Raw genomic sequence first — 25,000 nt, 5'->3', positions numbered from 1 at the left:
CACTATATATACCTCAAATATATACACCTCACTGCCGTGAGTACTGTTATATATCATTATATATACCTCAAATATACACACAATATATATACACCTCACTGCCATGAGTACTGTTATATATCATTATATATACCTCAAATATACACATTATATATATATATACACACCTCACTGCCATGAGTACTGTTAAATATCATTATATATACCTCAAATATACACATTATATATATATATACACACCTCACTGCCATGAGTACTGTTAAATATCATTATATATACCTCAAATATACACACCTTACTGCTGTAAGTACTGTTATATATCATTATATATACCTTAAATGTATACACCACACTGCCGTGAGTACTGTTATATATCATTATATATACCTCAAATATACACACATTATATATATACACCTCACTGCTGTAAGTACTGTTATATATCATTATATATACCTCAAAAATACACATTATATATACACACCTCACTGCTGTGAGTACTGTTATACATCATTATATATACCTCAAATATACACACATTATATATATATATACACACCTCACTGCTGTGAGTACTGTTATATATCTATATATATATATGGAATGAATGAATGAATGAGTGAGTGAATGAATGACTACAGTACAGTAGTTATGATTGAATGACTCTTAGTAGTACAGGAGTTGTGAATGAGCAAATGACTAAGTGAATGAGTGAATGAATGACTCTACAGTACAATAGTTATGAATGAGTGAGAGTGAGTGATTGTGAGTGAGTGAATCAGTGAATCAGTGAATGAGTGAGTGTGTGAATGAATGAGTGAGTGAATGACACTTCAGTAAAGGAGTTTTGAATGAATGGATGAATGAATGACTCTTCAGTACAGGAGTGGTGAATGGGTGACTGAATGAATGACTCTTCAGTACAGGAGTGGTGAATGAATGAATGAATGACTCTTTAGTACAGGAGTCGTGAATGAGTGACTGAATGAATGACTCTTTAGTACAGGAGTGGTGAATGAATGAATGAATGACTTTAGTACAGGAGTCGTGAATGAGTGACTGAATGAATGACTCTTTAGTACAGGAGTGGTGAATGAATGAATGAATGACTTTAGTACAGGAGTCGTGAATGAGTGACTGAATGAATGACTCTTTAGTACAGGAGTGGTGAATGAATGAATGAATGATTGACTTTTCATGAATGAATGAGTAAGTGAATGAATGAGTGAATGAATGACTAGTACAGCAGTTATGAATGAGTAAAAGTGAATGAATGAATGACTCTTCAGTACAGGAGTTATGAATGAGTGAATGAATGAATGAGTGAATGAATGAATGAGTGAATGAATGAATGACCACAGTACAGGAGTTACGAATGAGTGAGAGTTAAACTGTGTGTGTTTTGTACTGATTACTGATGTTTATTAGCCGTAAGTATGTGGACACCCTGAGTTTGATCTCTCTGCTCGTCTGTGTTTACAGATCAGTTTTACAGGATGTGGTATAAACCCCGCCCGCTCCTTCGGTCCGGCACTCATCATGAATAAATTTACTAACCACTGGGTACGTTCACTCATTCATTCATTCATCCATTCACTCTTATGAGTCCTATAGTCTTTATCTAGGGCCAAAAGTATGTGGACATGTCTTGTTATTGCTGAGGTTTGGTGTTTCAGCCACACTCTTTACTACAGAGATGAACTGAGATGAACTGGAATGTCCATAGTGAGCCAGGCACTAATCTGAATGGCATGTCCAGCATGCTCATGGTGAGGTGTCCACATACTTTTGACCACAGAGGGCATGTGAGGTGAAGTCAGGAGTTAATCATGAACCGCTCAGAATTTATAATCCCACCATAAAAATGATCAAAATTATTGAGTGTCCAGAGGAGCAAACATGAGGATCGATTCTTACAGTCCACACCTGAGCCGTCTTCATCCTCATCCATCTCAGCTCAAACCAAACATCACACTGAAACGCCCCCATACCATGATACACCCTGGTACTGACACACCCCCATACCATTACAGACCCTGGTACTGACACACCCCCATACCATTACAGACCCTGGTACTGACACACCCCCATACCATTACAGACCCTGGTACTGACACACCCCCATACCATTACAGACCCTGGTACTGACACACCCCCATACCATTACAGACCCTGGTACTGACACACCCCCATACCATTACAGACCCTGGTACTGACACACCCCCATACCATTACAGACCCTGGTACTGACACACCCCCATACCATTACAGACCCTGGTACTGACACACCCCCATACCATGACACACCCTGGTACTGACACCCCCCCCATACCATAATACACCCTAGTACTGACACACCCCCATACCATGATACACCCTGGTACTGACACACCCCCATACCATTACAGACCCTGGTACTGACACACCCCCATACCATTACAGACCCTGGTACTGACACACCCCCATACCATTACAGACCCTGGTACTGACACACCCCCATACCATTACAGACCCTGGTACTGACACACCCCCATACCATGACACACCCTGGTACTGACACCCCCCCCATACCATAATACACCCTAGTACTGACACACCCCGATACCATGATACACCCTGGTACTGACACACCCCCATACCATGACACACCCTGGTACTGACACACCCCCATACCATGACACACCCTGTATCTGACACACCCCCATACCATGACACACCCTGGTACTGACACACCCCCATACCATGACAGACCCTGGTACTGACACACCCCCATACCATGACAGACCCTGGTACTGATCCACCCCCATACCATGACAGACCCTGGTACTGATCCACCCCCATACCATGACAGACCCTGGTACTGACACACCCCCATACCATGACACACCCTGGTACTGACACACCCCCATACCATAATACACCCTAGTACTGACACACCCCCATACCATGACACACCCTGGTACTGACACACCGCCATACCATGACACACCCTGTATCTGACACACCCCCATACCATTACAGACCCTGGTACTGACACACCCCCATACCATGATACACCCTGGTACTGACACAACTACATACCATAATACACCCTAGTACTGACACACCCCCATACCATGACACACCCTGGTACTGACACACCCCCATACCATAATACACCCTAGTACTGACACACCCCCATACCATGATACACCCTGGTACTGACACACCCTCATACCATGACACACCCTGTATCTGACACCCCCCCATACCATGATACACCCTGTATCTGACACACCCCCATACCATGACACACCCTGTATCTGACACACCCCCATACCATTACAGACCCTGGTACTGACACACCCCCATACCATGATACACCCTGGTACTGACACCCCCCCATACCATAATACACCCTAGTACTGACACACCCCCATACCATTACAGACCCTGGTACTGACACCCCCCCATACCATGACACACCCTGGTACTGACACACCCCCATACCATAATACACCCTAGTACTGACACACCCCCATACCATGATACACCCTGGTACTGACACACCCTCATACCATTACAGACCCTGGTACTGACACACCCCCATACCATGACACACCCTGGTACTGACACCCCCCCATACCATAATACACCCTAGTACTGACACACCCCCATACCATGACAGACCCTGGTACTGACACACCCCCATACCATGACACACCCTGGTACTGACACACCCCCATACCATAATACACCCTAGTACTGACACACCCCCATACCATGATACACCCTGGTACTGATACACCCCCATACCATGACAGACCCTGGTACTGACACACCCCCATACCATGATACACCCTGGTACTGACACACCCCCATACCATGACAGACCCTGGTACTGACACACCCCCATACCATGACACACCCTAGTACTGACACACCCCCATACCATGACACACCCTAGTACTGACACCCCCCCATACCATGACACACCCTGGTACTGACACACCCCCATACCATGACAGACCCTGGTACTGACACACCCCCATACCATGACACACCCTGGTACTGACACCCCCATACCATGACACACCCTGGTACTGACACCCCCATACCATGACAGACCCTGGTACTGACACACCCCCATACCATGATACACCCTGGTACTGACACACCCCCATACCATGACACACCCTGGTACTGACACACCCCCATACCATGACACACCCTGGTACTGACACCCCCCATACCATGACACCCTGGTACTGACACCCCCATACCATGACACACCCTGGTACTGACACACCCCCATACCATGACACACCCTGGTACTGACACACCCCCATACCATGACACACCCTGGTACTGACACACCCCCATACCATGATACACCCTGGTACTGACACACCCCCATACCATGATACACCCTGGTACTGACACACCCCCATACCATGATACACCCTGGTACTGACACACCCCCATACCAAGACACACCCTGGTACTGACACACCCCCATACCATGACACACCCTGGTACTGACACACCCTCATACCATGACAGACCCTGGTACTGATACACCCTCATACCATGACAGACCCTGGTACTGACACACCCTCATACCATGACACACCCTGGTACTGACACACCCCCATACCATGACACACCCTGGTACTGACACCCCCCCATACCATGATACACCCTAGTACTGACACACCCCCATACCATGACACACCCTGGTACTGACACACCCCCATACCATGACAGACCCTGGTACTGACACACCCACATACCATGACACACCCTGGTACTGACACACCCCCATACCATGACAGACCCTGGTACTGACACACCCCCATACCATGATATACCCTGGTACTGACACACCCCATACCATGACACACCCTGGTACTAACACACCCCCATACCATGACACACCCTGGTACTGACACCCCCCATACCATGACACACCCTGGTACTGACATACCCCCATACCATGATACACCCTGGTACAGACACACCCCCATACCATGACACACCCTGGTACTGATACACCCCCATACCATGATACACCCTGGTACTGATACACCCCATACCATGATACACCCTGGTACTAACACACCCCTATACCATGACAGACCCTGGTACTGACACACCCCCATACCATGACACACCCTGGTACTGATACACCCCATACCATGATACACCCTGGTACTAACACACCCCCATACCATGACACACCCTGGTACTGATACACCCCCATACCATGATACACCCTGGTACTGATACACCCCCCCCCATACCATGACAGACCCTGGTACTGACACACCCCCATACCATGACACACCCTGGTACTGATACACCCCCATACCATGACACACCCTGGTACTGATACACGCCCATACCATGATACACCCTGGTACTGACACACCCCCATACCATGAAAGACCCTGGTACTGACACACCCCCATACCATTACAGACCCTGGTACTGACACACCCCCATACCATGACAGACCCTGGTACTGACACACCCCCATACCATGACACACGCTAGTACTGATACACCCCCATACCATGACACACCCTGGTACTGACACACCCCCATACCATGACACACCCTGGTACTGACACACCCCCATACCATGACACACCCTGGTACTGATACACCCCCATACCATGACACACCCTGGTACTGACACACCCCCATACCATGACACACCGTGGTACTGACACACCCCCATACCATGACACACCCTGGTACTGATACATCCCCATATCATGATACACCCTGGTACTGATACACCCCCATACCATGACAGACCCTGGTACTGACACACCCCCATACCATGATACACCCTGGTACTGACACACCCCCATACCATGACACACCCTGGTACTGACACACCCCCATACCATGACACACCCTGGTACTGACACCCCCCATACCATGACACCCTGGTACTGACACCACCATACCATGACACACCCTGGTACTGACACACCCCCATACCATGACACACCCTGGTACTGACACACCCCCATACCATGACACACCCTGGTACTGACACACCCCCATACCATGATACACCCTGGTACTGACACACCCCCATACCATGATACACCCTGGTACTGACACACCCCCATACCATGATACACCCTGGTACTGACACACCCCCATACCAAGACACACCCTGGTACTGACACACCCCCATACCATGACACACCCTGGTACTGACACACCCTCATACCATGACAGACCCTGGTACTGATACACCCTCATACCATGACAGACCCTGGTACTGACACACCCTCATACCATGACACACCCTGGTACTGACACACCCCCATACCATGACACACCCTGGTACTGACACCCCCCCATACCATGATACACCCTAGTACTGACACACCCCCATACCATGACACACCCTGGTACTGACACACCCCCATACCATGACAGACCCTGGTACTGACACACCCACATACCATGACACACCCTGGTACTGACACACCCCCATACCATGACAGACCCTGGTACTGACACACCCCCATACCATGATATACCCTGGTACTGACACACCCCATACCATGACACACCCTGGTACTAACACACCCCCATACCATGACACACCCTGGTACTGACACCCCCCATACCATGACACACCCTGGTACTGACATACCCCCATACCATGATACACCCTGGTACTGACACACCCCCATACCATGACACACCCTGGTACTGATACACCCCCATACCATGATACACCCTGGTACTGATACACCCCATACCATGACACACCCTGGTACTAACACACCCCCATACCATGACAGACCCTGGTACTGACACACCCCCATACCATGACACACCCTGGTACTGATACACCCCATACCATGATACACCCTGGTACTAACACACCCCCATACCATGACACACCCTGGTACTGATACACCCCCATACCATGATACACCCTGGTACTGATACACCCCCCCCCATACCATGACAGACCCTGGTACTGACACACCCCCATACCATGACACACCCTGGTACTGATACACCCCCATACCATGACACACCCTGGTACTGATACACCCCCATACCATGATACACCCTGGTACTGACACACCCCCATACCATGACAGACCCTGGTACTGACACACCCCCATACCATTACAGACCCTGGTACTGACACACCCCCATACCATGACAGACCCTGGTACTGACACACCCCCATACCATGACACACCCTGGTACTGACACACCCCCATACCATGACACACCCTGGTACTGACACACCCCCATACCATGACACACCCTGGTACTGATACACCCCCATACCATGACACACCCTGGTACTGACACACCCCCATACCATGACACACCGTGGTACTGACACACCCCCATACCATGACACACCCTGGTACTGATACACCCCCATACCATGACACACCCTGGTACTGACACACCCCCATACCATGACACACCCTGGTACTGACACACCCCCATACCATGACACACCCTGGTACTGACACACCCCCATACCATGACAGACTCTGGTACTGACACACCCCCATACCATGATACACCCTGGTACTGATACACCCCCATACCATGACAGACTCTGGTACTGTTTTTATATTATTTACATTTTCCACACTGTCCCAACTTTTTCTGATTCAGGGTTGTAGAATAAAAACAAATAACAGTATTATGGTGTTCAAAACACAACACACGCTGGTCAGTAACGTCCTCGTTGTAATCCGTTGCAGGTGTACTGGGTCGGGCCGATGTGTGGGGGCGTGGCCGCCGCTCTCATCTACGACTTCCTGCTTTACCCTAAGAAGGACGATTTCTCTGACCGCATGCGAGTGCTGATCTCCGGGCCGCCGAGCGACTACGACGTGAACGGACGAGACGACGTCCCGGCTGTGGAGATGTCGTCCAAATGATGACCTCCCGTCCGGTCGTACCGGCTGTGAACGTCCAGTAGTAGTGAGGAACATCAGCTGGACTTCCCAGTAGACCAGGCTCCAGATCCCACTAGGACTTTAGAACCTTCAGATCACTGGTCAGAACCAACTGATCCACAAAAAATACATTCAACACATCCCCCTGACTTCCCATTGGCTGCCTGCGTCCTGAGGCTCTTCTCTCATTGGTGGAGACTAATCAGCTGACGATTTCACTGAGATCAAGTCCAGTTGGAGGACTCACTACTGCTCCGGCTGTATTTTACTCCATTAATGCCTTAAACTCCTGTAAATATCGTTTCTTTATACATATCAAAAACTACATTTATTTTTCCTGCCTTCACTGTTCCGTCACGAGCACTGAAGTTTCTTATTTCTACTAGTGACGTTTATATCTCTTTGATCTTTCGGTCACTATCTGACCATTTTAAATAGGTCTGTGTTCCGTGTAAATGATTATAACGTTTGTTTGTTTTGTATTTGAGTAAATAAAAAGCTGTCCACATTTCCTCGACTACGTTTTTGTTTTCTACCTCGATTTGACATTTCAGGGTTCACTGCAGTGACCGGGATCATCAGCAAGGAGGAAATCTGACCATAGACCGGAGTACAGGATATTCAGTGTGGCCAAAAGTATGTGGACGCCACTTTATCTTGGTCTGGGTCTTGGTGGGTGGTCGTGGCAGGAACTCTTTGGACAGGGCACCAATGCTTGGTAGGGTTTCGGCCTTCCATCCCCCCTCAGACACAGCCACACGTGTCTGTGCTGCACCACTTGTGTTCCTGCACATGAAGTCAATTCTATAAAATAAATTCTAGGCTTTAGACCAGTGGGAATGTGAAGCTTGCTTGACTGTGGACAGTATGAGCTGTAGTCCAGCAGCTTTTCTGGACGAATGCTCCTCAAGACCTTGGCAGGAGACCACTGTGTTTACATTTACATTTATCCAAAGTGACTTACAGTATGCAGTCTAAGCAATTGAGAGTTAAGGGCCTTGCTCAGGGGCCCAACAGTGGCAACTTGGCGATGGCTTGAACCGACAACCTTCTGATTACTAGTCCAGTACCTTAACCACTAGACCACAACTGTCCTACACAGATAGGGCAGCGACTTACACTAATCACTGAATAAAATACAAGCAATTGAGGGTTAAGGGCCTTGCTCAGGGGCCCAACAGTGGCAACCTGGTAGAGGTGGGGTTTAAACCAGCGACCTTTTGATTACTGGTCCAGTACCTTAACTGCTGCCCAACATTTACAGCATTTAACTGCTCTAGTTAATTGAGGGTTAAGGGCCTTGCTCAGGGGCCCAACAGTGGGAACCTGACCGTGGTGGGGCTTGAACCAGCAACCTTATGATTACTGGTCCAGTACCTAAACCACTAGACCACAACTGCTCTACACAGAAAGGGCAGCGACTTACACTAATCACTAAATACAGTCTAAGCAATTGAGAGTTGAGGGCCTTGCTCAGGGGCCCAACAGTAACAACTTGGGACGATGGGGCTTGAACTAACAACCTCAAGATTACTAGTCCAGTACTTTAACCACTAGGCTACAACTGCCCAACTTTTACAGCATTTAGCAGACGCTTTTATCCAAAGCGACTTACAGTACTGTGACAGTATACACTCTAAGCAATTGAGGGTCAAGGGCCTTGCTCAGGGGCCCAACAGTGACAACTTGGGACGATGGGGCTTGAACTAACAACCTCATGATTACTAGTCCAGTACCTTAACCACTAGGCTACACAGAAAGGGCAGCGACTTATCACTGAATAAAATACAAGCAATTGAGAGTTAAGGGCCTTGCTCAGGGGCCCAACAGTGACAACCTGGCATTGGTGGGGTTTGAACCTGCGGCCTTTAGATTATTAGTCCAGTACCTTAACCACTAGGCTACAACTGCCCTACACAGATAGGGCAGTGACTTACACTTATCACTGAATAAAATACAAGCAATTGAGGGTTAAGGGCCTTGCTCAGGGGCCCAACAGTGGCAGCCTGGTAGAGGTGGGGTTTGAACCAGCGACCTTCTGATTACTAGTCCAGTACCTTAACTGCTGCCCAACATTTACAGCATTAGAGGACGCTTTTATCCAAAGCAACTTACACTTTCACTAAGCACAATCTAAGCAATTGAGGGTTAAGGGCCTTGCACAGGGGCCCAACAGTGGCAACTTGGCGATGGTGGGGCTTGAACCAGCGACCTTTTGATTACAAGTCCAGTACCTTAACTGCTAGGCTACGACTGTCCTACACAAAAAGGGCAGCAACTTACACTCATCACGGAATAAAATACAAGCAATTAAGAGTTAAGGGCCTTGCTCAGGGGCCCAACAGTGACAACTTGGGACAATGGGGCTTGAACTGACAACCTCATGATTACTAGTCCAGTACCTTAACCACTAGGCTACAACTGTCCTACACAGAAAGGGCAGCGACTTACACTTATTACTAAATACATTCTAAGCAATTGAGGGTTAAGGGCCTTCCTCAGGGGCCCAACAGTAACAACTTGGGACGATGGGGCTTGTACCACCAACCTTCTGATTACTAGTCCAGTACCTTAACCACTAGGCCACAACTGCTCTACACGGAAAGCACAGTGACTTACACTTATCACTGAATAAAATACAAGCAATTGAGGGTTAAGGGCCTTGCTCAGGGGCCCAACTTGGTGATGGTGGGGTTTGAACCACCAACCTCATGATTACTAGTCCAGTACCTGAACCACTGTACATTTGCACCGTTTACATTCACGGCAGACTTACAGTAGGGACTGAATACAATCCAAGCATCTGAGTGTTGAGGGCCTTGGTCAGGGGCCCAATTCTGGCCCCTGGGAGTGGTTAGTGCAGCACCTTAACCCCTGAGCTACCACTGTTCCATGTAGTCAATCATATCAGTGTTGAGGAATAAAGAGGCCCTGTCCCAAAAAAACTACCGTATCACCCATCTGAAAAGGTAAGTGCCCCCCTGGTTACGCTCCCAACAGTTTAGGGAAGGCCCTTTCAACCTGGTCAGGGTTCCGGTGCAGGGACACACCCCGCACAGTCCAGTGTGTTCGTAATAAAACGGACGAGGGTCGGACGTTCAGCTTTTTATCGTCGCTCCATTAAACCCATTAGCTGAAGCTCATCAGGTCTCGTCCACTTCCATTAAGCCTCCAAGTGCTGGTGGTTTACTGCCGGGCAGTTACAGTCCGAACTCCAGCTGCCCCACGTCTGATGCCACCCTGTCCTGGCAACCGGTCTGTACTGTGGCGTAAAAAGTATTCACCCCCCTTCCTGCTGTAGTCAGATCTATAAACCTGATGTAAGAGGACAAGAGGGCAGCTGTAGTGCCTAGTGGTTAAGGTACTGAACTGGTAATCAGAAGGTTGCAGGGTCAAGCCCCATCACTGCCAAGTTGTCACTGTTGGGCCCCTGAACAAGGCCCTTAACTCTCAACAGCTCTGGGATGAACCGGAACACCTACAGAAAAATGCTGTCATCTTTTGACTGAATGGGCACAAATAATAATAATAATAATAATAATAATAATAATAATAATAATAATAATAATAATAAATAAATAAATAATAATAATACTAATAATAATAATAACAATAGTAATAATAATAATAATAATAATAATAATAATAATAATAATAAATAAATAAATAATAATAATACTAATAATAATAATAACAATAGTAATAATAATAATAATAATATTAAAAATGAATAAATAATAATAATAATAATAATAATATAATAATAATAATAATAATAATAATAATGATAATATAATAATATAATATAATATAATATAATATAATATAATATAATATAATATAATATAATATAATATAATATAATAATATAATATAATATAATATAATAATATAATATAATATAATATAATATAATATAATTAATATAATATAATATAATATAATATAATATAATATAATATAATATAATATAATATAATATAATATAATATAATTAATATAATATAATAATAAATCATTTTTTTTTATTGGGATGTCCAACAAGCTCATGCTCAGGTGTCCAGATACTTTAGGCCGTGTGTATTTTGGTTGCTTTTCAATACCAGACTAGGGTGAGAGAGGAACGGTGCACATTAACTGCCTGACTAATTACACCCTGCAGCTCTTGCGGTTCACCTTAATTGCTTGGCCAATCAGAGCACAGGACTGATTAAGAGAAGCTGATAAAGCAGACAGGCTGCAGGTGTAGGTGCTCTGTCTGACTCGCTGCCTCTCTGCTTCAGGTTCGGGATGAAGGAGGTGAAGACGCTGGGCTTCTGGCGGGCCGTCCTCGCCGAGCTGCTGGGCGCGGCCCTGCTGGTGTTCGCCGGCGTGGCGGCCGCCGTGGGGAACGGGAACAGCAGCTACCCGGACCAGGAGGTGAAGGTGGCGCTGGCGTTCGGCCTCGCCGTGGCCGTTCTGTGTCAGAGTCTGAAGCAGGTGAGCGGATCTCACCTGAACCCGGCGGTCACGCTGGGCATGCTGGTCAGCTGCCAGGTCAGCGTGTGCCGGGCCTTCTGGTACGTGGTGGCTCAGCTAGCCGGCGCCGTGATGGCCAGCGGCGTGGTGCTGGGGGTGAGACCGCCCGCCGTGGAGTCGCTCGGGGTGAACAAGGTGGGTGAAGCTGGAACACAAACAAACTTAAAATAATTCATGTTCAATCAAGTGTTTAATCAAATTTAAAGCCAATATCTGACAGGGACTGAATTATTATTTGTTTATTTATTTTGTGGTGTTTGTGGTGCATCCAACATTATTTTGACTTAAAATTCAACGTTTTTAAAGTGCAAGACCAAAAATAAATAAATAAATAAAAAATAACACATCAGCGCCCCTAGTGGCGAAAATGTCCCGGTTTTATTGTTACTGAACGTCTTTTACTTCAAAACTGGTGTTAAAACTTAGAAATAAATCTAAAATGTATAAATAAACATAAGTATGAATCTGTAAGTAGCTTATATACAATATATGTGGGCAAAAGTATGTGGACGCCTGAATAGGAGCATGTCAAACATCCTATAATTCATGTTTAATACAATTTTAAGCAAATATCTGACGGGAACAGAATTATTATTCATTATTTATTTATTTCGTGGTGTTTGTGGTGCATCCAACATCATTTTGATTTAAAGTTTAACGTTTTTAAAGCTCAACATCAAAAATAAATAAATAAAACAGCGCCCCTAGTGGCCAAAAATATCCCGTTTTTATTGTTACTGAACCATTTTGCTTCAAAACTGATGTTAAAACTGGTGCAAACGTCTTGAAATAAATCTAAAATTCATAAATAAAATAAGTATGAACATGTAAGTAGCTTATATACTATATATATATATATATGATCGGTTGATGTTCCGGTTCATTCCAGAGCTCCGCAAACGTCCCCTCAAACTAACAAGTCTAGAAATCAACACGCCCAAATGTGTGGACGTTTTTATTAACGTCTGGTTTCGTAGTTTGTGTTTGTAGCTTAAAAATATCTAGTTTAACTCACACTGTGGCCAAAAGTATGTGGACACTTCATCTAAGAATTCAGGTGCTCAAGTAGAGCCACATCCTTTCCATAAACATTTGTATATAATAAAATCAGTCCATAATGATACTGTGTGTGTTTAACTCTGTGGTGACTGATACCCAGCGTGACCGTGGTCCCTGCGCTTTATAAAGGTGGTTGGCTTCAGGAGGAAATCCGGTGGCTTGCTTAAGGCTTTAACCTTACGATGAATTGGAATGCTGACTGCCAGGCATTCTCGACCAACATGAGATACTCTTCACTAAATGGCTACAAATTCCCATAGATGATAATAGTGCCTGTTCATGTGTCCACATACTTTTGGCCATATAGTGAAATCTACTTATGTTTAAAAAATTAGTTATTAATTTAGGATTGAATTAAAAATATTATAAAATTAATGTAATTCATTTTAATGTAATGAAACAGCGCCCCTAGTGGACAAAGCGCCCTAAACTTCAGATTTTTAGTTTAAACTGGAAAAAATGTCTAAAAATAATTTCCAAACTGGGATTCCAGATGAGGGGTCATTCACTAACTAATAACATTAATAATTAATTATTGTTTTAACTGAATGCTCTGAATACATTTATTATTAATAATTATTAGGTTGTGTTATCTGATGGCTGGTCTGAGCTGGTTTCTGAACCGCTGTGTTTCTAATCCTGACTGGTAGGCACTGGTTTTATATCTGAAACGCCACACGTACTGGTGGACTTGACAAACGCGTCCCTATCGGCCCTCTGTGAACCGCCTTGTCGCAGGGGTAGCCCACACAATCTGACCCACTTTAGGCACTGATGGTGTTGGCAGACACTCGAGGGCCTCGCGAGGGGGGCCACTAATGTTCATGTTTCTTGTGAAGCCTGTCCAGGTGGCCTCGTACCGGCGTGGGCGACCGGGTCCCCTGGTCTGGCACACGGGGACCTCGCAGGGGGACGTGTTTGTTTTGTGTTTTCAGCTCCTGGTGTGAATACATTATTACTGTAGCTAACTGAGCTAGCATAATGAACGCTGTGTTGTGAACGTAACAGGTGCTCACGCAGCCGCTAATCAATCCTAAATCCAGCGATGGGTCCGGCTAGCGCTGCTCTGCGCCGCTCTGTGCTTAAAAATGAGCATTCCAGCTGCGTGAAGGAGAACCGTTTGGCTTCTGAACATGGAAAGCTAGCAGTAAACGTTAGTCACGGCTGGAGCGGATCAGGATGCTAACGGTGTCTGCTCTGTTTCTGTGTAGCTGAATGGCGTCAGTCCAGCTCAAGGCTTCGGGATCGAGTTCCTCCTCACGCTGCAGATGGTGCTCTGCTACCTAGCGACGATGGATAAAAGACGCGACGACGCGGCTGAGTCGTCCGCCTTCGCTATCGGACTCTCGGTGGTTCTGGGACATCTCGCAGGGGTACGAGTTCCATTTTTCTTCTGTTCTGTTTACATTCAGGTACCCAGAGGTGAGGACTTCAGGTACGGACGGTAAACCCTCAATGGACTTGCTAGATGGTTCGGCTAACAGGTACAAAGAGAGTCGAGTTCAAAATCATATATTTTTAAGTATATATAATTAGCTTTATTTGGTAATGTGTGACTGCAGTAGGCTATTATTATTATTACATTTTTATTATTAGTTTTAATTTTTTTATTTAATTATTATTATTGTTTTTATTAATATTATTATTATTGCATTTTTATTATTACTGTTTTTATTTATTATTATTGTTTTTTATTATTACTTTTATTATTATTTATTATTACTTTTATTATTACTTTTATTGTTTTTTATTATTATTACTGTTATTATTATTTTTATTATTTTATTATAATTTTTTTTTATTATAATACATTTATTATTACTTATTATTTTAGTATTATTACTATTATTATTATTTTTTAATTATTATTATTACTTTTTATTATTATTACTTATTATTATTATTACTTTTTATTATTATTACTTTTATTATTATTTATTTTTTATTATTACTTTTTATTACTATTATTACATTTATTATTATAATTTTTTATTATTTTGTATTTTTTATTATTATAATTAATTATTTATTACTTTAATAATAATTATTATTATTACTTTAATTATTATTTATTACTTTAATAATTTTTTTATTATTATTATTTTATTATTATTATTACTTTTATTAATATTATTATTATTCACGTCCGTGTTTGTGTGTTTGATGTGTGTGTGTGTTCTGACAGGTGAGTTATACGGGGTGCGGGATGAACCCGGCGCGATCGTTCGGTCCGGCTCTGGTGTCGCTGACGTTCGAGCACCACTGGGTGAGTAACGTCGTTTATATAAACGCAGATATCTAACGGCATTGTGGGTAAATCTGTGGCCCACTGTTGGGCCCCTGAGCAAGGCCCTCAACCCTCAATTACTTGGCTGTATCCGGCTGATTTGGATAAAAGCACCAGCGACCTGCTCCAAATGTAAAAATACAGTCTGTAACTAAGCAGCAGCAGTGTGCAGGGCTTGCAATCAGAAGGTTGTTGGTTCAAGCCCCACTGTTACCAAATTGGGCCCCTTAAGCAAGACCTTCAATTCCTCAAACTGTATTCAGTTATAGTTGCTGTAAAATTGCTGTGTAAAAATGTGAGTCTGGTTGTGTCTGAGGGGAGGGTAGGATGGGGTTCCTCCTTGCTGCTGCTGGGCGCTGGTACGAGTGGTACATGGTGACTCCCTGGATGTGGTATGGCTCTTTCTGGGTACCCAGCACCTAGGGGGCGCATGGTGGTTGGCAGGGAACGTCTCGGGAACCGGGTGTGACCTGGGCTTATTTGGTCGACCTCTAGATCTTAACCTCTGATCTCTTGTTGCTGTTCCTCGCTGTGCAGGTGTACTGGGCGGGGCCGCTGTGCGCCGCCGTCGTGGCCGCGCTCCTGTACGACTTCGTCCTGTCTCCTCGTGGACTGGGTGTGGGTGAGCGGCTGAAGGTCCTGTGCCAGGGCGCCGAGGACTCCGAGGGCGAACGTGAACCCCTGCTGGAGGGCGGAGGAGCCGACGCCCAGTGGGAGAAGCAGTAGACGGACGGTCACGTCTGGTCACATGACGTCTGATTTGCTGGAGCTGAAAATAAACCACGTTCTGACCCACTTCTGCTGTCCTGTCGTGTCTGACCCGTCTTCTGTCCTTCCAGGGTTCTAGGAGAAACATCTAGTCTCAAATGGGAGTCCTTCTGGTGGTCCAACGCTGCCATCAGGCCTCATCTACCCCCAACACATGAGTAACACGTTCAAATAGCTTGTTAATTTTGGGGCTTCCACCTGGGGCCAAAAGTATTTGGACACCTCTGCTATCATTAAGTTTAGGGAAGGCCCTGTGCCCAATGTGACTGCCATGGTGCTCAAAGTTGGGACCATGAAATTGGTGGCTCTAAATCATTTCCAGCATTTAGCCGACACTTAACCAAAGCAACCTGGTTAAGGGCCTTGGTTGGGGGCCAAGCAGTGGCAACTTGGTGATACAGAGGGTCGCCCCAGTAACCCTAGGATTACTAGTCCAGTACTTTAACCACTGATCCAAGACTCACTAGTTTAGGCTTCACCAATTCGAGGTTCTCACTGTTGAACCTTTGATCAGGTCCCTTAACTCTGTCGGGCTCGGATGCCCGTCTTCTGAAATATCTCTTCATCATGTTAATTCGATCACGTCTAGACTATGGTAGTGCTGTTTACGGAGGAGCCAGGCCTTCCTACCTGAAACCACTCGACACCATACAACATCAAGGTCTTAGACTGGTCCTGGGAGCATACAAAACATCGAAACAAAAAAGCAGACGACCTGGTAAAGAAAGCTGCAGAAACTCTACAGTCAGATTATTTTGTAGGAAGACATGGCAGGAGGAATGGAATCGTAACACAGCCAACAAACTTTGAAATCAAGCCACGACTCGACAGGACCCCTACCCAATATCCACTACAACTTCATGCAATGCGCTGTAAAAAATGAATCAGTGGTCCAGTAGATTTTATACAAATGTTTTGTGTTAAATTTATTTAATGGAATTGAGTTCTTGAATGTATGGCTATTATTTGAGTTAATTTTACATATTAAAAAATGCTATAAAATCTACTTATTTTATTCATGTGAATATAAAAATAATAAGTTATATAAATAATAGGGCTGTTGTTCGATTAAAAAAAATTTACTAATTAATCGCACAATTTGCTGTAATTTCGTTTTGAAATAAATCTTTTTTTCTCGTTTAAGTGTTGTTTGAATTAGGCCTACATTTAAGGCAAGGTAGCAAAATTTGATATTAATATCGGGGGTGTCTTATAGTTTACCCAGTAGCGCCTCCCGAAGAACGAAGAGCCATTTTTTTTTGAACGGCTCTTTAAAAAGAACGGAGCCAAAAGATCCGACTCCCTTCAAGAAGCCATAATTCCACACACACTCTCACACACACTCTCTCTCTCTCTCTCTCTCTCTCTCTCTCACACACACACACACACACACACACACACACACACACACACACACACACACACACACACACACACTCACACACTCACACTCACTCAGACTCAGTGGCATATGTGGTTCTGTGATGAGAAACATAGGTGGTACTTGGAAGTTTTGGTTTGATAATGGGTGGTACTTGGTCTAAAAAGTTTGAGAACCACTGGTGTAGACTATTACTGAAAAGACTTCTGTCCAATCACATGACTCGTCTGGACGGCAGGGTTCAGGTGGACCTGAACTGAACCTTCACCTCCTGATCTGGACCTCTGCTCATCTCCACGTCTGCGGTCCTGACGGAGTATCGCGTTTCCTTCAACTTTAACACCTCATTAATAAACAATCATTTATTTGGTGTCATTTAAGCCGATCCTGGTCCATCTTACCAGCCTCCACTCTCTTGGAAAGGCTTTCTGTAGGATTTTGGACTGGTCTGTGGTCATTTGTGCCCATTCCAAAACAAACAAACAGGCTCTGATTCAGCAGCACTGAGGTCAGTGGTTCTGTACGAGCCTCTGGAGTTTCACCACGTCAAACTCAAACCAAAGAGCTTCATCCTGATTAACGTCATCCGACTTCCTTTCTCCAAAACGGGGCTTTAATGGGACGTCCCTTAGTGATGACAGAGTTAAGGTTTGTTTGTTTGTGCTTATTGCCATTCCAGCTCAGTTAGGCTACGTACAGTACATGGCATTAGAGCTGGGTTCAAAACCAAGTTTAAGTTAAATGAAAATTGCTGTTCTATATTTGGCTTTTAATCTTTATGTAATTCAAGAAATTCAGAATTTGTGGGTTATTGTGTTTCATATTAGTGTCTTTGTAAAATATTTTTCTGGTATCGTTGATGGCTTGGCATTCTGTCAGGATATGTTTTATTGATGATTGAGATCTACAGTGCTGGCAGCTTGGCGCATCTTCCCCCAAGAGAAGGTGTCTGTGCGTCAGGGCTGAATGTCCTATACGGCATCTCGGTAACACCGTTTGGTCGTGTCTTATTATAATTAAACTGATTTTATTAAAACAGAATTATAAGAACTTTGAAACAGATTTTATTAGTAATTTACACATTTTGTTTAATTTTTTTTGCATTTATAATTATTAAATGATTTATTTTTTCGGTGCATGTAATTACTTTTCCGAGATTATCTGGCGTACCACCTCGTGCTGCTTCACGTACCACCAGTGGTACACGTACCACAGTTTGAGAACCGCTGGTCTAAATGACACCAAATAAATGATTGTTTATTAATGAGGTGTTAAAGTTGAAGGAAACGCGATACTCCGTCAGGACCGCAGACGTGGAGATGAGCAGAGGTCCAGATCAGGAGGTGAAGGTTCAGTTCAGGTCCACCTGAACCCTGCCGTCCAGACGAGTCATGTGATTGGACAGAAGTCTTTCCGATAATCGTCTACACAGAGCGTTATTAATCTGGTCTGATGTGATCAGAGCTGAGATCATTAGAGAGTGGACAGAATTAAACAATACAGACCTGAAATCAAACCTGCTGGTCAGACGGAGAGGAAACGAGGACGCGGTAATTATACCGACTCGTCTGCGGTTCAGGAAACGTCGATTCGGTTCACTGTTTACGCTCTATAAACGCTCTCGAGGCCTGAATGGTTTGTGGTGGTATATCTTCTTCTAGAAGAACATCTTCAAGTTCCTGGACAGCACTGGAATCTACTGGCAGGTCGAAAGTGTTCGGACGCCTGAGCATGAGCTTGTCGGACGTCGTGTTTCAAACCCAAACGATATTAAAACAGAGTGACCTCTGTGTGACCTTTTCACCTAGAACATCAGCCGATCTTTTGAGAAGCTTCTCACGAGACTTTGGAGTGTGTCTGCGGGAATTTGTGCTCCGTGTTCCGGCTCATTTCAGGTCTCTGTGCAGGACGCTGGAGCTTTTCTTCACGTCTTTATAGAGCTCTGTCATGCTGGAACGTGAAAGGCCAAAAGTATGTGGACACCCCTTTCCTGTTACTGTTAACAGGTGTATAAAATGAATTATATACTGTAGAATAAATGACTTCCATTATGAGCGCTAACCTCAGTGCTACAAAATACATTTGAGATGAACTGGAATGTCAACTGTGACCAGTCCAACATCAGTGCCTGATCTCACAGATGCCCTTCCAGTACATCCATGAGAGGAGACTGGTGGGGGCAACACTGTATTTATTCCCATGGTTTCAGAACAGAGCGTCAGGCAAGCTCGTGGTCAGGCGTCCACATACATTTTGTAAAGCACGTTTTGCATGAAGTTGGTCAAACCGTCACCCGTGACTAGCTTCCTGTGTGCCGCCACCCCTCCGTGGCTTATAAGTGTGTGCTAAGCCCGCGGCGCATCAGTATCGTTCAGCGCCTCGGTTAGCGTCATGGCTCACGAGCTCAGGACCGGAGCGTTTTGGCGGGCGGTGGCGGCCGAGCTGCTGGGTATGATCCTCTTCGTGTTTATCGGTATCGGGTCGGCCGTGGGGAGCGCCGACGCCGACGGTCCGGAGCAGGAGGTGAAGGTGGCGCTGGCGTTCGGACTGGCCATCGCCACGCTGGCTCAGAGTCTGGGGCACGTCAGCGGGGCGCACCTGAACCCCGCCATCACGCTGGGGCTCCTGCTCAGCTTCCAGATCAGCGCCATCCGCGCCGCGCTCTACGTTCTGGCGCAGATGGTGGGCGCGGTCGTGGCCAGCGGGATCGTCTACGCCATCCGTCCCAAAGGCGTCAAAGCGCTGGGGCTCAACGAGGTGAGTGAGCGTCGGTCAACGTCAAGGGTTCTTGATTTTTAGCTGACGGTTTAGGGAAGGACCTGTCCTGTTTGATAAATACCTTGATGACCTGCACTGAGCTTTTGGGATGAATTGGAACATCTATTTGAAGCCAGGTCTGTCATCGACTTCCCAGCTGATCTTACGAGTGCTTTTTAAATAAACGGGTACAAATTCCCACAGTCGCAATCCAAACATAAGTATCAAAAGTATGTGGACGCCTGACCATTCTTCAGTGGGATCGAGGTCAGAGCTTTGTGCGGGTCACCGGAATTCCTCTTTTCGGACACGGTGGGTCTGACACATCTGAACTCCTTATTAAAAGAGTATTAACAAAAAGTATGTGGACGCCTGACCGTAAGCTTGTTGTTGTTACAGTGGATGCATAGCAGAGCTGGGATTTGAACTGATAATCTTCCGATTGATGGACCAAAGCTCCACCCACTGGGCTCCCACAGTCCGCTAGGCTTTAGGAGCATTAGGCTAAACTTGTGCCAGCGCTCTATAATCAGGAGGGGTGTCCACATACTTTTGGCCATGTACTTTTAGCCGTGGTGACTTTTCGTTGTTCTTTCCACCGCCTACAAACCTGCCGTTAGGTGGATTGGCTGATGAGTGGCAGCACAGTGACGCAGCTTCATGATGCTGGGTTTGATCCTCCCGTCACTGTCAGAACTCTCACAGCAAACTCCAAAACCATGTGACTTTAAGGGCCTTCCCTAAACTGTTGTCGTTAGGGTTAAAGCGTATAATTGATTTTGATACCCTGGTGGTGCAGAGATCCGGGTTTGATTCCCAGCAGTGCTGTTAATGAGTCCAGCGATGGATTGGTGCCCTGTCTAGGCTACTCCTGCAGTGATCCCGGTCTTTCTCGATGAAACAGGACCCGCCTCGGCCCTGACCAGGATAGAGCGGTTATATTTTGGTTAGCAATGGCTACGGTGGATAAAAGGGTGCTACCAATCGATTCGCCCCACCTGTGATGTTGTAGAGCTGTTTGGCATCGTAGACTCCGTCACGCCCGTCTAAGCCCCATCGAAAATGAGGAGCCGTGCACCAGAGGAACTGGGACCCTGGTCGATCTGGAGAGGTTCTGTAAACAGGAACGGTCACAAATTCCTGCGGTGTGTTCTACAACCTTACAGGGTGTTAAAGGAGGAAAAAGAAGGTTGGATGGCATTAGATTATTAGATTTTTCTCATTTCTAAACAGTTTAGGGAAGGCCCTTTTTCGTCTTAGCATGGTTTAAAGGAACTCCAGCGTCCTGCGTAGAGCCCTGACCTCCTCCCCAAATGAACAGATCTGGGATGAACCGGAACACCGACATCAGCACCCAGCCTTACAAACGTGGAACAAGCTCAAATTCCCACAGACACACTCCAAAGTCTCGTGAGAGGCTCGTCAGACGAGCGACTGTTGTTCCGTCACTAACAAATATCGACATTCTCCAACAGACACAAACAGAAACACCAGCTCACACTAGAACTGTAGAACATCAACACCGATCGACATTTTTCATTCAAAACCAACTATGTCCAGCATTTTCTTCAAACACCAAAAATACCATTAATTCCGACGTTTCCCATTAAACACCAACGTTTACCAACAAACAACCAAACTGCCATCAAATGCCAGCAAACACCACAATTCAATTAGTAAATTGAAAAATGTTTTTACCAAATCATAAAAATTATCAATCCAACACCATTAAGTAGTAACACCACCATGTTTACCATTTAACATATATACTGATTATGCCAAGTCCACACTACATGACTTTCCAAGTCATAAGGTCGCTGTACAGTACACACTACACGCCTGGATCTCTTGTAATCGGGAGTCTTTCAAGTCTGTGTGGATTTCACACTGCACGACTGATCTGTGATAGGGGGTCACACACTACACCATCTATCACCAACTGGAATCGCAGGCGAGCTTCTCTGGTCTCAAACTCAAAAGAAGCTTTATTGGCATGACAAATAAGGACATTTGTATTGCCAAAGCAAGTTACAGAAAAATAATAAAAATAACAATAAGAAAGAACAAAAATATACAGAACATAAGTAAAATTAAGGTCTCCCAAACTACGTTCTCTCATGAACACACATGTAAGAAGTGACGAGGGGGTTTAATGATACCACGTCCAAAAATCCACGTCAACAAGTAGCGAGCGATCAAAGTATGTGCGCTGATGTGCAGCGTAAAATCAAAGAGGAAAAATAAATGAATGAATGAATGAAATGAATCCAGCGGGGATTGTTCTATAGTGAGTTGGAGGTTAATAAATATTGTTTGCAATGCAGCGTGGGTGTTTTGTAGAGAACGATCAGGTCAGAAATACTGGGTGTGTTCGAAATTTCGAATTTTACGTCATCCTGTGCGCGCTCCAGAGAAGGAGGCTGTTCCAAATCCTAGATGCCTTAATATCCTCACTACTGAGGCATCTTAATATTTCAATGTTATTTTGGCTCAAGAATGAGTGAGCGTCCGACGCTGCCTTGGTGATCAAGGCAATCCCAGAATTCATTGCGGGTCGGGTGCTCTTCTCTCACAGAAAAATAAACATGGCTGACAGGGCGGAGAAACAAATTTTATTTCAAACGTAAATAAAATATTACTGATTTTTAACTTGTATAAACTTGTACCGAGTGTTTTTATTTGCAAGTTCGGGCTTGTCAGGAAATTTAACCGTTATCGTTACATGAAGGAGGATGCTATATTGACGTTAGCGTTCTGTGCTACCTCAGTTCATTGGTTTTAATGGCAAGATGCTAAATGCTAAACGCGAAACCCAAAACCCGATGGAATCGCTGTCTAAGTAGTGCGTTCGAATAACTTATTGACTTATTAGAATCCTCTCTACTGAGGCAGCTGCATATGTAGACAGTAAGACAGCGAGGCAGCTCCCTAGGTTTTCGAACACACCCAGTGTAAAGCTTGTGTGTGTGCTGATGTATTCTGATATAAACTATTTTACGCCGCTGTACCACCTGTTTACACTCCTCCCCTGTGTTTCCCCTCACCCCGTATCTTGCGTTCTCATTGGCTGTTCGACACAGCACTCACTGCCAGTTGTGCGACTCTGATCGAGATATCTGACATGCTTGAAATCTCAATTCGGTCGGCGCTCGGCAAGCCGCTCGGATCGAGTTGTTGAACAGTTCACACACAGTCTGGATGGTCCTTTTCGTCTAGACCTGGAATGCTGATTCATCTGACCACAATACACGTCTCTACTGTGTGATGATCCATCCTGGATGCCTCCGAGCCCAGAGAAGTCGACGCCGCTTCTGGACATGGTTAACATAAGGCTTCTTTTTTGCACAGTAAAGTGTTAAGTATCCTTTGTGCAGTAACTCTGTATTGTAGAGCTTGATAAAGGTTTGATAAACTAATCCCTCACCCATGTGGTTATATCAGCTAGTGTTGAGTGGAGGTTCTTGATGCGGCGCCGTCTGAAGGATGGTTCCTTCTGATTCCATGAATGGTTTAATGATATTCTGCACTGTAGAGGGAGAACATGCAAATCCCTTCCGATCTTTCTTTGAGCTTCATTGTTTTTAAACATTTCAATCATTTTCTCACACATTTGTGGACAAACTGGATCCTCTGATCATCTTTACTCATCAGAGACTCTCAGCCTTTCCTGGATGCTGCTTTAGCACCAAACCATGGTGGTGTTTCATGTTTTACGCCTTCGTCCTTTCCCAGATTGATCCGGCTCTGACTGATGGAAAAGCTTTCGGGATCGAGTTCCTGGCCACCTTTCAGCTGGTGCTCTGTGTCCTGGCTGTAACCGACAGTCGGCGGAATGACGTGACGGGGTCGGCGCCGCTGGCCATCGGACTGTCCGTGGGTTTGGGTCACCTGCTGGCGGTAAGCGTGGTCCCACCCGGACCTTCTTAGCTGTTGTTCTGAGCTGATTAAACGTTACGGCAATAAAATGAATAGTATTTATAATAAATTATTTATAATGATTAAATACTGGGTATGTTTGTGTTCAGATCAGTTACACGGGCTGCGGGATCAACCCTGCTCGCTCGTTCGGACCCGCCGTCATAATGAAGTCTTTTAAAAAACACTGGGTGAGCCACCGTCCTCCTCGTTCACCTCGAATCCATAAAACACTCAAACATCCACATAAACACCAACAAACACCAAGAAACGTCAACTTTTACCATTAAACCCCAACAATTTCCACACCGGCATCATCACACATCAACATACACCAACAGTTTCTTTTTGTCATTTACCACCAAATAC

The 25,000-nt window shown here is 45.2% G+C and overlaps 3 protein-coding genes across 3 annotated transcripts in view; all 3 read left to right on the top strand.

Annotated features, from left to right (window-relative positions):
- Positions 1-8,457, top strand: part of LOC134312544 (aquaporin-1-like) — a 10,896-nt gene extending 2,439 nt beyond the window's left edge. Inside the window, exons 3-4 of the mRNA XM_062994558.1 lie at positions 1,483-1,563; positions 7,749-8,457. Of these exons, the coding sequence (XP_062850628.1) occupies positions 1,483-1,563; positions 7,749-7,928 (261 nt within the window). The 3' untranslated portion in view covers positions 7,929-8,457. The remainder of the gene's footprint in view (positions 1-1,482; positions 1,564-7,748) is intronic.
- A 3,720-nt stretch (positions 8,458-12,177) lies between these two features.
- LOC134311795 (aquaporin-1-like) lies at positions 12,178-16,605 on the top strand. The gene is made up of 4 exons (XM_062993467.1): positions 12,178-12,599; positions 14,735-14,896; positions 15,709-15,789; positions 16,348-16,605. The coding sequence occupies exons 1-4, from the start codon at positions 12,237-12,239 to the stop codon at positions 16,534-16,536; spliced, it is 795 nt and encodes a 264-aa protein (XP_062849537.1). The 5' UTR covers positions 12,178-12,236; the 3' UTR covers positions 16,537-16,605.
- A 3,745-nt stretch (positions 16,606-20,350) lies between these two features.
- LOC134311794 (aquaporin-1-like) overlaps positions 20,351-25,000 on the top strand; it is a 6,590-nt gene continuing 1,940 nt past the window's right edge. Inside the window, exons 1-3 of the mRNA XM_062993466.1 lie at positions 20,351-20,716; positions 24,449-24,613; positions 24,742-24,822. Of these exons, the coding sequence (XP_062849536.1) occupies positions 20,351-20,716; positions 24,449-24,613; positions 24,742-24,822 (612 nt within the window). The remainder of the gene's footprint in view (positions 20,717-24,448; positions 24,614-24,741; positions 24,823-25,000) is intronic.

The sequence above is a fragment of the Trichomycterus rosablanca genome, chromosome 4 (assembly GCF_030014385.1).
Source record: "Trichomycterus rosablanca isolate fTriRos1 chromosome 4, fTriRos1.hap1, whole genome shotgun sequence".
Lineage (NCBI taxonomy): Eukaryota > Metazoa > Chordata > Actinopteri > Siluriformes > Trichomycteridae > Trichomycterus > Trichomycterus rosablanca.
This window is presented reverse-complemented; position numbering and strand designations above follow the sequence as displayed.

Coding starts and splice junctions, on each gene's coding strand:
- LOC134311795 (XM_062993467.1), top strand. CDS start 12,237: ATGAAGGAGGTGAAGACGCTGGGCTTCTGGCGGGCCGTCCTCGCCGAG. Junction 12,600..14,734: donor AGTCGCTCGGGGTGAACAAG/GTGGGTGAAGCT, acceptor GTTTCTGTGTAG/CTGAATGGCGTCAGTCCAGC. Junction 14,897..15,708: donor TTCTGGGACATCTCGCAGGG/GTACGAGTTCCA, acceptor GTGTTCTGACAG/GTGAGTTATACGGGGTGCGG.